Here is an 11,150-nt window from a genome sequence, read left to right on the forward strand (position 1 = left end):
TTCATCGTAGCGGTGCCAGCAATCTTTCACCTCATGCCCTGACTTCTTGCAAAGCTGGCAACGCGGCCTGGTGTTGGAGTAGGAGGCGCTGGAGGAGCGTGGGCCAGAGTTGTTGGCGCGCCCACGCCCACTGTTGTTGCCATTGCCGCGCCCGCGCCCCTGTTGGTGACCGCGGTGACCACGACCACGGCCTCCAGTGCCACGACCACGAGAGATGGAATTAACCGAAGACTGGCGGATGTTGTTACCTTGTAGCAGATTCATACGGGCTTCAAAACTTAGCAACTGATTGTAGAGTTCTTGAACGGTCACCGGTTCGATACGTGCAGCCAGGGCTGAGATCACCGGGTTATACTCGATGTCCAGCCCTTTGAGCACATAGGAGGTTAGCTCTCCTTCAGAGAGGGGATCGCCGGTGCAGGCAATCTCATCGGCGAAGGCCTTGATCTTTGCCAGATACTCAGGCATGCCCATGCTCCCTTTGTGCAGATTGGCGAGGGCGATGCGGGTGTTGACGATCTGTGCTTGTGTCTGGGCAGCAAAGGAGGCGTGGATGGCACTCCACACCTCGGCTGGCGTCTGAAGAGTAGCGACCCGCGCAAGAATCTCACGTGATAGAGACCCCATAAGGTATCCTTGTACCTGTTGCTGCTGGGCGTACCAGATCGACCGGGCGTAGTTGAAGACTTGCTCCTCTTTCCCTTCTTTGGTGACGGTGATGGTAGGAGGAGGCGCCGGGCTTGCGGCGTCAAGGAAGTGTTCCATCTGTGCTCCCTTTATTTGGGGTAGCACGATGGCCTTCCAGAGGAGGAAGTTCGTCCTCGTGAGCTTCTCAGATGGAGGAGACCCGAGAGAAGAGACGCTGCTGAAGGTGGAAGAAGATGCATAGGTGGATGGTGCAGATTGGGTGGACAAGGCGCTCATGGTGGATCCAATTAGGGCGGTATTGGTGGCGACGATGGTGGAGGCAGCGGTGCTGGCATTGGTGCCTGACATGTTTTCTCTCGATGGCTCTCTCTGGATAGGTTTTTCAGGTTTCTCTCTCGACCAAACTAGATCGATCTCTCAGGGAAAACTAGACGAACGAGAGGAAGGGCTCTGATGACCATGAAAGATTTGATAGGAAGCGTTAAACCCTTTGCTCGGGCCGCATGTCTATTTATAGAAGTGTTGCCGTGGCTTACAATGATTTGGAATATCGCTAGGACTTCCAGATTACAATGAGAGATAGACTTGGAGAAGAAGAACAGGAGAAGAGATAGAAACATAACAAGTTTAAACACATATCTCATCTGACTACCTCTACGTACCCTATTCTAACAATAGAACCTTCTTGTATCGTTCCACCTGACCAAGCAGACGCGTCAATGTCACTGAGCACGTGTTTCCGGCTAAACCTGCTGACTGCTTATTTCAATCGTATGCTCTCCTGTAGCAGTGGAAATCATTGACTAAGGACGACGACCATGAGGCGCTCTCTATGCTGATCTCCAAAATCCGGGCGACGGCGTCTCTGTTATGCAGACAAGCGCAGGATGATTAAGGGCTTTTGTTGGGCAGCTTGCCTTTGTCGTAGCTGGATTTTCCTTCTTCCAGCCTACGTGCCGTGTACTGGCGAGGGTGCCATGTACTTGACTTTCTCTTCTGTCGTTCTGCCCATCGTTGGGGCTTGGGGTGTTTGATACTTATGTGGGATGTTGCTGCTACCTGCCTTATGGCTTTATTTATAAAGTCGGGCGTATGCCTTTTCTCTAAAAAAACCCAAAACCATCTTATTGCATTCCATTGGCGTTACCGATACATCCGAGGCGAGTATTCTAGTCGGTAGAACCTTCTCGTTTCGTTGCACCTGACCAACCAAACATGTTGCCATCCTTAAAAATCCGGAACAATCTTATTGCATTCCACTTCACGTTCTACAACCAGACGCGCTACAAAACCTTGCTCAAGGGTTGAAAACGGAGTCAGCGATTGCAATTAAACCGTTTTGAGTCACACATGTGTGTCATCCCACACCACATATCAAATGCTTCTAGCTCCTGTGTGCATGGTAATTAAAACTCATTACTCCCTCTGTTCTTGAATAGTGTCGTTTCAGATATATGTGCGTAGCACACACGACAGTGACCATCCTACCACATGTGTATATCAAACACAAGAAAAGTGAAAAATACACGGTATTAATGTTTTAGTGGGAAGATCATATTTAATCAAATTTTTAATGAAAATGTAAATGAGTACGATGTTCACTTTCCTAATTAATGAGAACATATATTTTTTAACAGTTTTGCTAAAGCACATCTCATAAGCATTGCACATCTACTCATCGCAACAAGAAAAAAAATATTGCACATCTACGTCCTATGTCATTGATCTTATGCGAAGATTCGGGTCGCTATTTTATTATTATTATTTCTTTTTTAATAGCATACTCCCTTCGTTTCTTTTTACTCCGCATATAAAATTTGTATCCGGCCAAACTTTACAAAATTTAAGTGCCATGGCATGCGGGGCGCCGACGTGTCGACGGCCGGCTCGGGCCGACGTGCCCCCTCGCACGCGTATGTGGCCGTCCGCGGTTCCCCGTGCCCGCGGCCGACAAGCACGGCGCTCGACGGGACGGAAAGCCAGGGAAACGGAACGGCGCGGTCGCCGTCGCCGTTAGCCCCCCGTTGAGGTCGCCGTCGCCATCCACCCGCGCCCCGCCCGTGCTCCCCTCCTCCTCTAATAAGACCGCGACGGCCCGACCCCCACCCCTCCTCGCATCCCACCAGCGAGAGAGAGAGAGAGGAGACAGAGCTCAAGCAGCGGAGCTACCTACCCACCCCCTCGAGGCCGGAGCGGAGGCGATGGAGTCGCCGGAGCCGGTGAGCCCGTCGTCGTCGTCGTCGTCGTCGGGGGACCGGGAGCAGCAGCAGCGCCACGGGGCGGCGGAGCGGCCGTCGGAGACGGCGGCGCTGCGGGCGCTGGTGGAGCGGGTGCGCGGCGGGGAGGTGGAGGCGGCGCGCGAGGTGCGGCGCCTCACGCGGGCCTCCGCCCGGCACCGCCGCAAGCTGGCGGGCGCCGTGGAGCCGCTCGTCGCCATGCTCCGGTCCGGCGGCGGCGCCGGCGAGGCCGCGCTGCTGGCGCTGCTCAACCTCGCCGTCAGGGACGAGAGGTACAGTACAGCCCCCCTTTCCTTCCCCCTGCGTATCCTCTGCGTCGCTCCCTCAGTAGCGCCGATGCTAATTAACCTTGCTTTTCAAAAAAAACTTGATTAATCTCCATGTTTTCCGGATATCCAACCTCGAATTCCCGATTGCTTAGATTTGGCGGTATTTGTGTCCTCTTCTTTCACCCCCCACCAATTGCTTAGATTTGCTTGTAAAATTTCCCCAAATTGATATGAAATTTTTCGGAAGTTTGCTCCCTAGAAGCGATACTACTTCGAATTCCATATAGATTTCGCGGACAATTTCCTTGCTCCACACCCAACCCATTGATTCGTCGAATTTCCGCAAACAAGTTGGAACCCGTTTCTTCGCCCAACTCGGCAACCAGTTTTTGGACTGGCTCTGGCTCTGGTTTGGTTGGTCGTACAATCCTTCGTTTAAATCGAATGAATTGTTTATTTAATCATGGCGGCTTAGCAGTTCGATTTTCCCATGGCCATTGGCCGATCACAAAAATATCTGCGCACCTTCCGTGGCCCCCCTCCCCCTGACCACGGAAGATGGCGTGGTTGTTGGGTGAAATCAATTCCTCGGCCACCGGTGGTGAAAATATCTACGAATTTACCATGAAGGCGCAACCTGGATATATATATATATTATCATTCCCCCAAAAAAATTAGCCTCTTTGTACAAAAGGCAAGGCAAGGCAAGCATATGTTCTCAAGCATGTTCTACTAGGATCATCTAGCGGGTAAGGCATCGTCGGATCGTCATGCCTTTCTTCCCCTGGACGCGCGGCCAATCGCGTTGCATCTGCTGGTGGCACGGAGATTTCAATCTGGCGACAGTTGAACCAAGCTGCAGTCCCTACTCCTCCCTAGAAGGAATCCTATAGATTTCTAGGAGATTGCAGCATGGGGAAAGATAAGAAGAACACGGTGGGTTTAGAGTAGAGCAGATTGTTGGCCTGATTTGGACGCTGACCTCAGTTGGCCAACCACCGTATCCTTTTTCTGGTTGGCGGCTTCCCGAGAGCAAAATCTACTAGCATCAGTTGAAGCGGTCTTTCTTCTTCTTTCTTCTCGTAGAGAAGACAAGAGAATTCCTGGGCTGCTAGCTGCCTAATATTTTGGCCCCTTTCCAACTGCCGCGGTCAAGATACAGACACACAGTTAGCCTCCCATGCCTGCTTTACAAATTTCCTGCCCATGATGATGCCGTAAGCTATTTTGTGTTCAGATATAGAGTATGTTGACCTCATTGGTTGGTTGTTGGTAGGCCTGATAATCTGAGACTGATACCAACCTGCGGATAGATAGTGAGTCGGTGATGTCAACTGTACCAACACCGATGAGAGAATCGAGTTCTTGTCTGGATTCTTCTTCAGATCAGATCTGGTTCCATCCGTTCAGACGAACCTTGGATTTTTTTTTTTTGAGAAAGAGACGAACCTTGGATAAGGCCGGCCGATAGTACCAGGCTCAGTTTATTCTCGGCCCATGGGCCGCAGTTGCCTCGTTGCTCTTAGCCCATCCACCCATCCTCCACAAGCCTTTATAAGCGGAGCGCACGCCCGCGGCTGGAAAACCCTACCCTAGCCTCACCGGAGGCAGAGGGAGAGGGGCGGCCGCCATCGATTCCTCGCCGCGGATCTGGCCCTTTCCGTTTGGCCTGATTTCTCTCTTCTTGGATATTTTCATCTCTTGGGAGTCTTGGGGGCATTGTGGGTTTACTCCGATGTGTGATGCGATTCTTTCTCGGCCGTTCTGCGCAGTTCTTGTTTCTTCTTCTTCCCGTCTGTGGCTAGGTTTTTTTTGTTGTTGGCGGACATGAATTGGCCGGTGATGACAGCGTATGGTGTGAGCCCCGGTGACAACTGTGCGTATCGAGTAGGTGTTACTCGTGTTGCCGGCGGCGAGGATCAATGTGCTAATGCTAATCTGAGGCCAAATCCACTCTCCCTACTTCCAATTTTTCCGCTTCTGTTTCTGTATCCATAGGTGCATAATAGTAACCCTTTACCTCTGTGAGGCCTCTTTGATTCGCAGGATTTGTATGATGTAGGAATAGAAAAATACAGAGGAACGATGGTTTGATTGTGCGGGCAAAATGTAGGATTCTCCACATGAGGTTGGAGTGGATGGAAATTTTCTTTTCCTACGAAACTGGTACAAGTGAACCCTATGGATCACAATCCTATGAATCACACAACCCATTGTAAAAAATATCCTAAGGATTAGGTCCCCCAAAATTCCTGAGGATTAGATCCTCCAAAATTCCTTTAGAAATTCTTTAAATCAAAGAGGGCCTCATATCTGATAATTGCAAATGAGTAATCAGCACAAACAGTTAAACCGGCGTGAGGGCATCAAAGAACTGTATACTGATTGGCCGGCCGGCCGTCCGTCGATGGGCGTATCCCCTGGCTCTTCCCAGGCTCTCGATTCCCCTATCCTCCTTGGACCTACCCTTGTAACACCTAATCAGTGGATTAATCGAGTATCTGAGAGGGATTTGAGTAATTGGCTATTATACAATAGTACTACTATTTCATCATGGTTCCCATCTTGGTGTAAAATTCACATGTCCAGCTCTCAGCCGTCCTGGACGCCATCCTAGTAGTAGCAGAGCCTTCAATGTAGATCTCTGCAATAGCTGGCCTAACTGGGTACCGAGTACTGGATCACTGTTTCGTCATTGTCTAGCACTTAACTAGGCCCTGCGGTGGACCTTGTACTGCTCCTAAGTCGTCTCTGAGACATGGCTTTCCTATGGATGAAACTTCTTCTTTAATACATGTACCATGCCAGCAATGTAATCATCCTTGAGAACATGTAGTACAACGTATATTTGTTTTACCCAGATGTTCTCCGTTTACATGATCACCATCTGAAATGTGGAGTTGGCTCAGTAACATTTCCCAGGAATCTTTAGCTTGCAGAGCAGTATATTTGTTATGATGCATGCACATTGTTCCTGAACTGGAATTGTTTCATCTATGCAGGAATAAGATCAAGATACTGGATGCCGGTGCCCTTGAGCCGCTGCTTGGTTACTTGCAGTCAAGCGATCTGAACTTACAGGAGTATGCGGCTGCTGCAATCCTCACTCTCTCAGCCTCATCCACAAATAAGCCCATCATAAGCGTATCCGGGGCAATCCCTCTCCTTGTAAAGGTTCTGGAAGAAGGGAATCCGCAGGCCAAGAATGATGCTGTCATGGCCCTCTACAACCTCTCCACCATTGCAGATAACCTCCAAACCATCCTCTCTGTCCAGCCCATCCCCCCTTTGTTAGAGTTGCTGAGAGCTGGCAAGAGGTCCTCCAAGACAGCAGACAAGTGCTGCGCCCTTCTGGAATCGCTGCTCGCCTTTGATCAAGGCCGAGTGGCCCTAACTTCCGAGGAAGGCGGGGTGCTCACCATCGTGGAGGTGCTCGAGGAAGGCTCCCTCCAAGGCCGAGAGCATGCTGTTGGAGCGCTCCTCACGATGTGCGAGAGTGACCGCAGTAAATACAGAGATCTCATTCTGAACGAAGGCGCGATCCCCGGTCTTCTGGAGCTCACCGCTCATGGCACTCCCAAGTCCAGAGTGAAGGCGCACGCTCTGCTCGACCTGCTGCGCAACTCGCCCTACTCGAGGTCGAAGCTGCAGCCCAACACCCTGGAGAACATCGTCAGCAACATTGCTTCTCAGATCGATGGGGAGGACCGTGGTGGGAAGGCCAAGAAGATGCTCGCCGAGATGGTGAAGGTCAGCATGGAGCAGAGCTTGAGGCACCTGCAGCGCCGGGCTTCCTTCGCTTGAAGCTGAAGAAGCTTACTTCAGGTGCCCTGTTTTGCTTGTTTGCAATGGAAGTAGAGAAAATAGCGAAGAAGAATAATGAAGACTGAGATTGCTGGAAGATGCCGGTCCAGGCCTCGACGGGACCGAGTGACTGGTGTAAGCACTCCTCAAACACTTAAGCTTCTTGGTGACATATATAGCTCCTTTTTCCGTTTCCGATCTTGTGTGCTATTCCGAAAGAGAAAAGACAAATTTTCTTCCCCTTCCCATGTTTTGTGCATGTACGAAGAGAAAAAAGTGTAAACAAAAAAAAGGAAAAAAGAAAAGAGACATCTCCTTTGAAGAAAGGATTGTACATACATGAATGATATAAAGTTAAAGTTCCCCACTCTTTCATGTCTAAAAAACCTGGCTCTGTTCTTGGTATCTTAGGTTTTTTGTGCTAAGTGTACTTCATTTCTGATCACACTTTATGTTTACTAACCACTAATTGCGCCTTACCAGATAGTAAAATTCCTGGTTTAATTAGCAGTCAGATCTGTCTAGTTCTCTCTAAGATTTCTGACTGGACATGCTACTGGTTTGGTCTTGTGAGCTCTGTTATGGTATACTCTGCTTCAGGGTAAACTTGTCTCATCTAATTGAGCCATCAGTCCCATCCCAAATTCTCTCCATGTTCCAAAGGGTTCATCTTAAGCTGTCACTTGTAGATCATACTCTCTCCGTCCCAAAATAAGTTTCTTGAGTATGAAACTGCAACATACTGCGACTAGCCATGATCTATCTTGCTATTTTTTTTGTGGGCTCTTGCTGATCACTCTGACACTTAATGTTCTAATAATACACTAGCCTGTTTTGGTTTTTGTACCAATGGTTAATCTTTCACTGGTACTAGTAGATCATATAAGCTTGTCAGTCTTTTTGCTGGAACATTTTGACTCTTCGTCGGCCAATAATGTAGTATGTTCCGGTCCAGAAAGCATCTCATAATCTAGATATAATACGTATATAAAATACCAGTTGCTCTCTTTCGCCGACTCTAAAAAAAAGCTTTCTTGTCTCATTGGCTGGCCTACTTGACCGTGTGAAGAAAGCTTGCCGATTGGTCGCCTCTGCTTTCTCTTCTTGCGTCTGAAAGGGAGATGCCTGCCCTGAATCATGGCCTGATCATGTATGTAGCTTTTCTTTTCCGTTATTATCCGTTGCTTTGATCGAACATTGCTGGTTTACTTTTCTGTAATTTTTGCTTGGAGCTGTGCTCTGCGACACTCATTTTCGCATCTGATCTTTTGTTGCTGTGTTCATCAGCGGTCGTGTCTTTAGATTCCAAATAAAGGTCAGCGGTCGCGTTGCTTTGGTAAAGAGTTGATTAGTCAGGATAATCACGCCGCCGCCATTCTTGTTGACGGGGAGTATCGGAATATGCCGGTGTCCGGCAGCGGTCAGACACGCCGGCGGCGGCTTTGGCGAGACGAGTGCTGGGCTCGTCGGTGGACCGAACGGAATTTGGTTTGGACACCACGTGCCATACAAAACAATCTTCTTGTTGCCAAATTGTCTTGATTTATTTGTGTGTCTGCTATGCTTAGTTATCCACATTATCTGTTCCTAGGCTCCAAAAGCGCTTTTGTTAAGAACCACTTGGCAACTACCAAGAAATTCTGCATCTCTCTCTCAGTGAACAGATAACAATAGATTGCATTTTGTTTTGCGGGGAGTGATGAATGGCATTCGAATGTTAATTTTAAGCGCTCCTCAAACACTTGAGCTTCTTGATGACATATATAGTTTCTTTTTCCGTTTGCGATCTTGCGTGCTGTTCTGAAAGAGAAAAGACAATTTTTCTTCCCCTTCCCATGTTTTGTGCATGTACCAAGAGAGAAAAGAGTAAAGAAAAAAAGGAAAGAAAGAGACATCTCCTTTGAACAAAGGATTGTGCATACCTGAATGATATAAAGTTAAAGTTCCCCACTCTTTCATGTCCGAAAAACCAGGCTCTGTTCTTGATTATCTCTAGGTTTATGTGCTAAGTGTACCCACTAAATTAATTGATGCCTTCTTTGGAGCCTAACCAGCTTGTCAGTTAGCTTGTCTAATAAGTAGTCTGGTCTTGTCTAATTTCTGACTAGAGATGGTACTAGTTTGGTTTTTGTGGGCTGTGTTGTGGTGTACTCTGCTTGAGGTTAACTTTGTCTCGTGTCATTCAGCCATCAATCTCATCGCATTCTCTTCATGGACCAAAGGATTAATCCTAAGCTGTCAATTCTAGATCCTATCAGACTGCAACTTGCTGCATTCAAGCTCTTGCTGGTTTCTTGTGGCCACTTTTGGTTTTTGTATATCGTATCATATCAACTTCAGTCCAAAGTTTTTGTGAACATTCAGACTCTTCACCAGCTAAATAATGTAGTCTCTTCCGGTCCGGGAAAGCGTGTCGATTAGTTGATAGACACTCTTTCGACATGATTTAGCCGATGAATATCAGATTTTGTGAATATCAGATTATAATACACCCTAGTCGCTCTCTTTCGCCGTCTCTAAAAAAAAGCTTTATTGTGTCATTGCCTGGCCCGGCTTGCTTTGCTTTGGTTTAGGGGTGTGATGATGACCCGCTTGACCGCATGAAAGAAAGGTCGCCGATTGGCCGCCTCTGCTTTCTCTTTGCGTCTCAAACGAGCTTTGCTACACCTACGGACCACGTCTTACAGAATTTAAGTTACGGGCATGTGTGGTAGTTTTTCGTTGGATGGGATATCAGAAGCAGGGCCCACAGTTGAATTCAAGGGGAGGAGAGATTGGTTAGTGGGAGGGGTCCGTAAGATGATTATGTAACCAATCCATAAGTGTAGATTTTTTGTTCTCAAATATACCTGGCCATACCTTGGGTCGGGCCTAGCCAAGCCCGACGCAAAAAAACAGGCCCGGGCCTGGCCCGGCCCGGCCCAGCCATCGGGCTTGTTTTCTGGGCCCGAGCCTGGCCCGAACACGTAAAAGCCCGTCGGGCTCCGGGCTGGCCCGGCGCGACCTTTAGGAAAACGCAAAAATGACGGGCCATTCTTGTCGACGGGAGGAGTGGAATATGCCGGTGTCCGGCTGCGGTCGGACATGCCGCCGGCGGCTTGGGCAAGACGAGTGCTGGGCTTGTCAGCGGACCGAACAGAATTCGTTTTTGGAAATGACGTGCCATACAAAAACAATCGCCTTGTTGCAATGCTATATGCTTTATTTATTTGTGCGGCTCCTATGCTTAGTTAGCCTACCACAATGTTTGTTCCCACTTGCCAGGCTCCAAAAGCGCTTTTAGTTGAGATAAGGAGAACCATTCGGCAACTTCCAAGAAATCCCGCATGTTCTCCGTCCTAGAACCAGTTTTTATTCGATTCAATCACTTGAGCCGAAGATAACAAGAAGTGGTACTTGCGTTTGAATTTTATTTTTCTTTCACTAAGAAATAACGCGCTTTATATTGACACAGCCACACAGGGACATATGGTTGTTATGAATTCACTTCTGCACTGTTTAGTTAAGATACGGGTGAGCGTCGATATCCAAGATGACATGAACTTCCTCATGGTATGACATGTTTCATTTAAGCACCACGGAAATGCTACTTGAATATGAATCTTATCTTTGTTTCACGTTAGTAGCTTGTAGTAGTGATCTAAACGCTCGCTCTTATATTAGTTTACGGAGGGAGAGAGTAGTATCGATGAATAGGAGCATGCTACTACAGTGGTCCGAAGCGTGGCAGCTGCAGGATTCAGGCAGGGGGTATTCATGCTACTTGTCCGGTTGTAGTCTAGCCATGCGTCGTCACTCGGAAGCAGATCTTGAGGGCCGGAGATCGGACGTCCATCTTCAAGGGGTAATGGTAGTCTAAGAGTACATGTGTACGTGTGCATGTGACATGTACACGTACGCACGCACGTACTGCCCACGACTTCCATCCATAAGTGCGTGAGCTAATTGACGAGCTAGCTAGCTAGTCATAAGTTCAGCCTGTCTAGTGACACCACGCACAGGTAAACATACGTCGATTGGCGTACTACTTTGATTACTCGTATTCCATACAGTATCGCATGTGGCCGTATGGTGAGCATCCCGCAGTTGCAGCGGACTTAACCAAATCGTCTTTGAGTTGGTTGGTTAATTAATATTTGAGTTTACGACAAATAAGTTGACTAATAAAAGAGAGCCAGGTTAATTTGATTTT

At 48.3% G+C, this 11,150-nt stretch overlaps 1 protein-coding gene and 1 pseudogene across 1 annotated transcript; one reads left to right on the forward strand and one right to left on the reverse strand.

Moving 5' to 3' along the window:
* Window positions 1–269: 269 nt before the first annotated feature.
* Window positions 270–408, reverse strand: LOC123073123 (uncharacterized; annotated as a pseudogene).
* A 2,230-nt stretch (window positions 409–2,638) lies between these two features.
* Window positions 2,639–7,328, forward strand: LOC123068195 (U-box domain-containing protein 4). The gene is made up of 2 exons (XM_044490682.1): window positions 2,639–3,157; window positions 6,157–7,328. The coding sequence occupies exons 1-2, from the start codon at window positions 2,850–2,852 to the stop codon at window positions 6,956–6,958; spliced, it is 1,110 nt and encodes a 369-aa protein (XP_044346617.1). The 5' UTR covers window positions 2,639–2,849; the 3' UTR covers window positions 6,959–7,328.
* Window positions 7,329–11,150: the final 3,822 nt, after the last annotated feature.

Source organism: Triticum aestivum, chromosome 3B (genome assembly GCF_018294505.1).
Source record: "Triticum aestivum cultivar Chinese Spring chromosome 3B, IWGSC CS RefSeq v2.1, whole genome shotgun sequence".
Classification (NCBI taxonomy): Eukaryota; Viridiplantae; Streptophyta; class Magnoliopsida; order Poales; family Poaceae; genus Triticum; species Triticum aestivum.

Coding starts and splice junctions, on each gene's coding strand:
- LOC123068195 (XM_044490682.1), top strand. CDS start 2,850: ATGGAGTCGCCGGAGCCGGTGAGCCCGTCGTCGTCGTCGTCGTCGTCG. Junction 3,158..6,156: donor CTCGCCGTCAGGGACGAGAG/GTACAGTACAGC, acceptor TCATCTATGCAG/GAATAAGATCAAGATACTGG.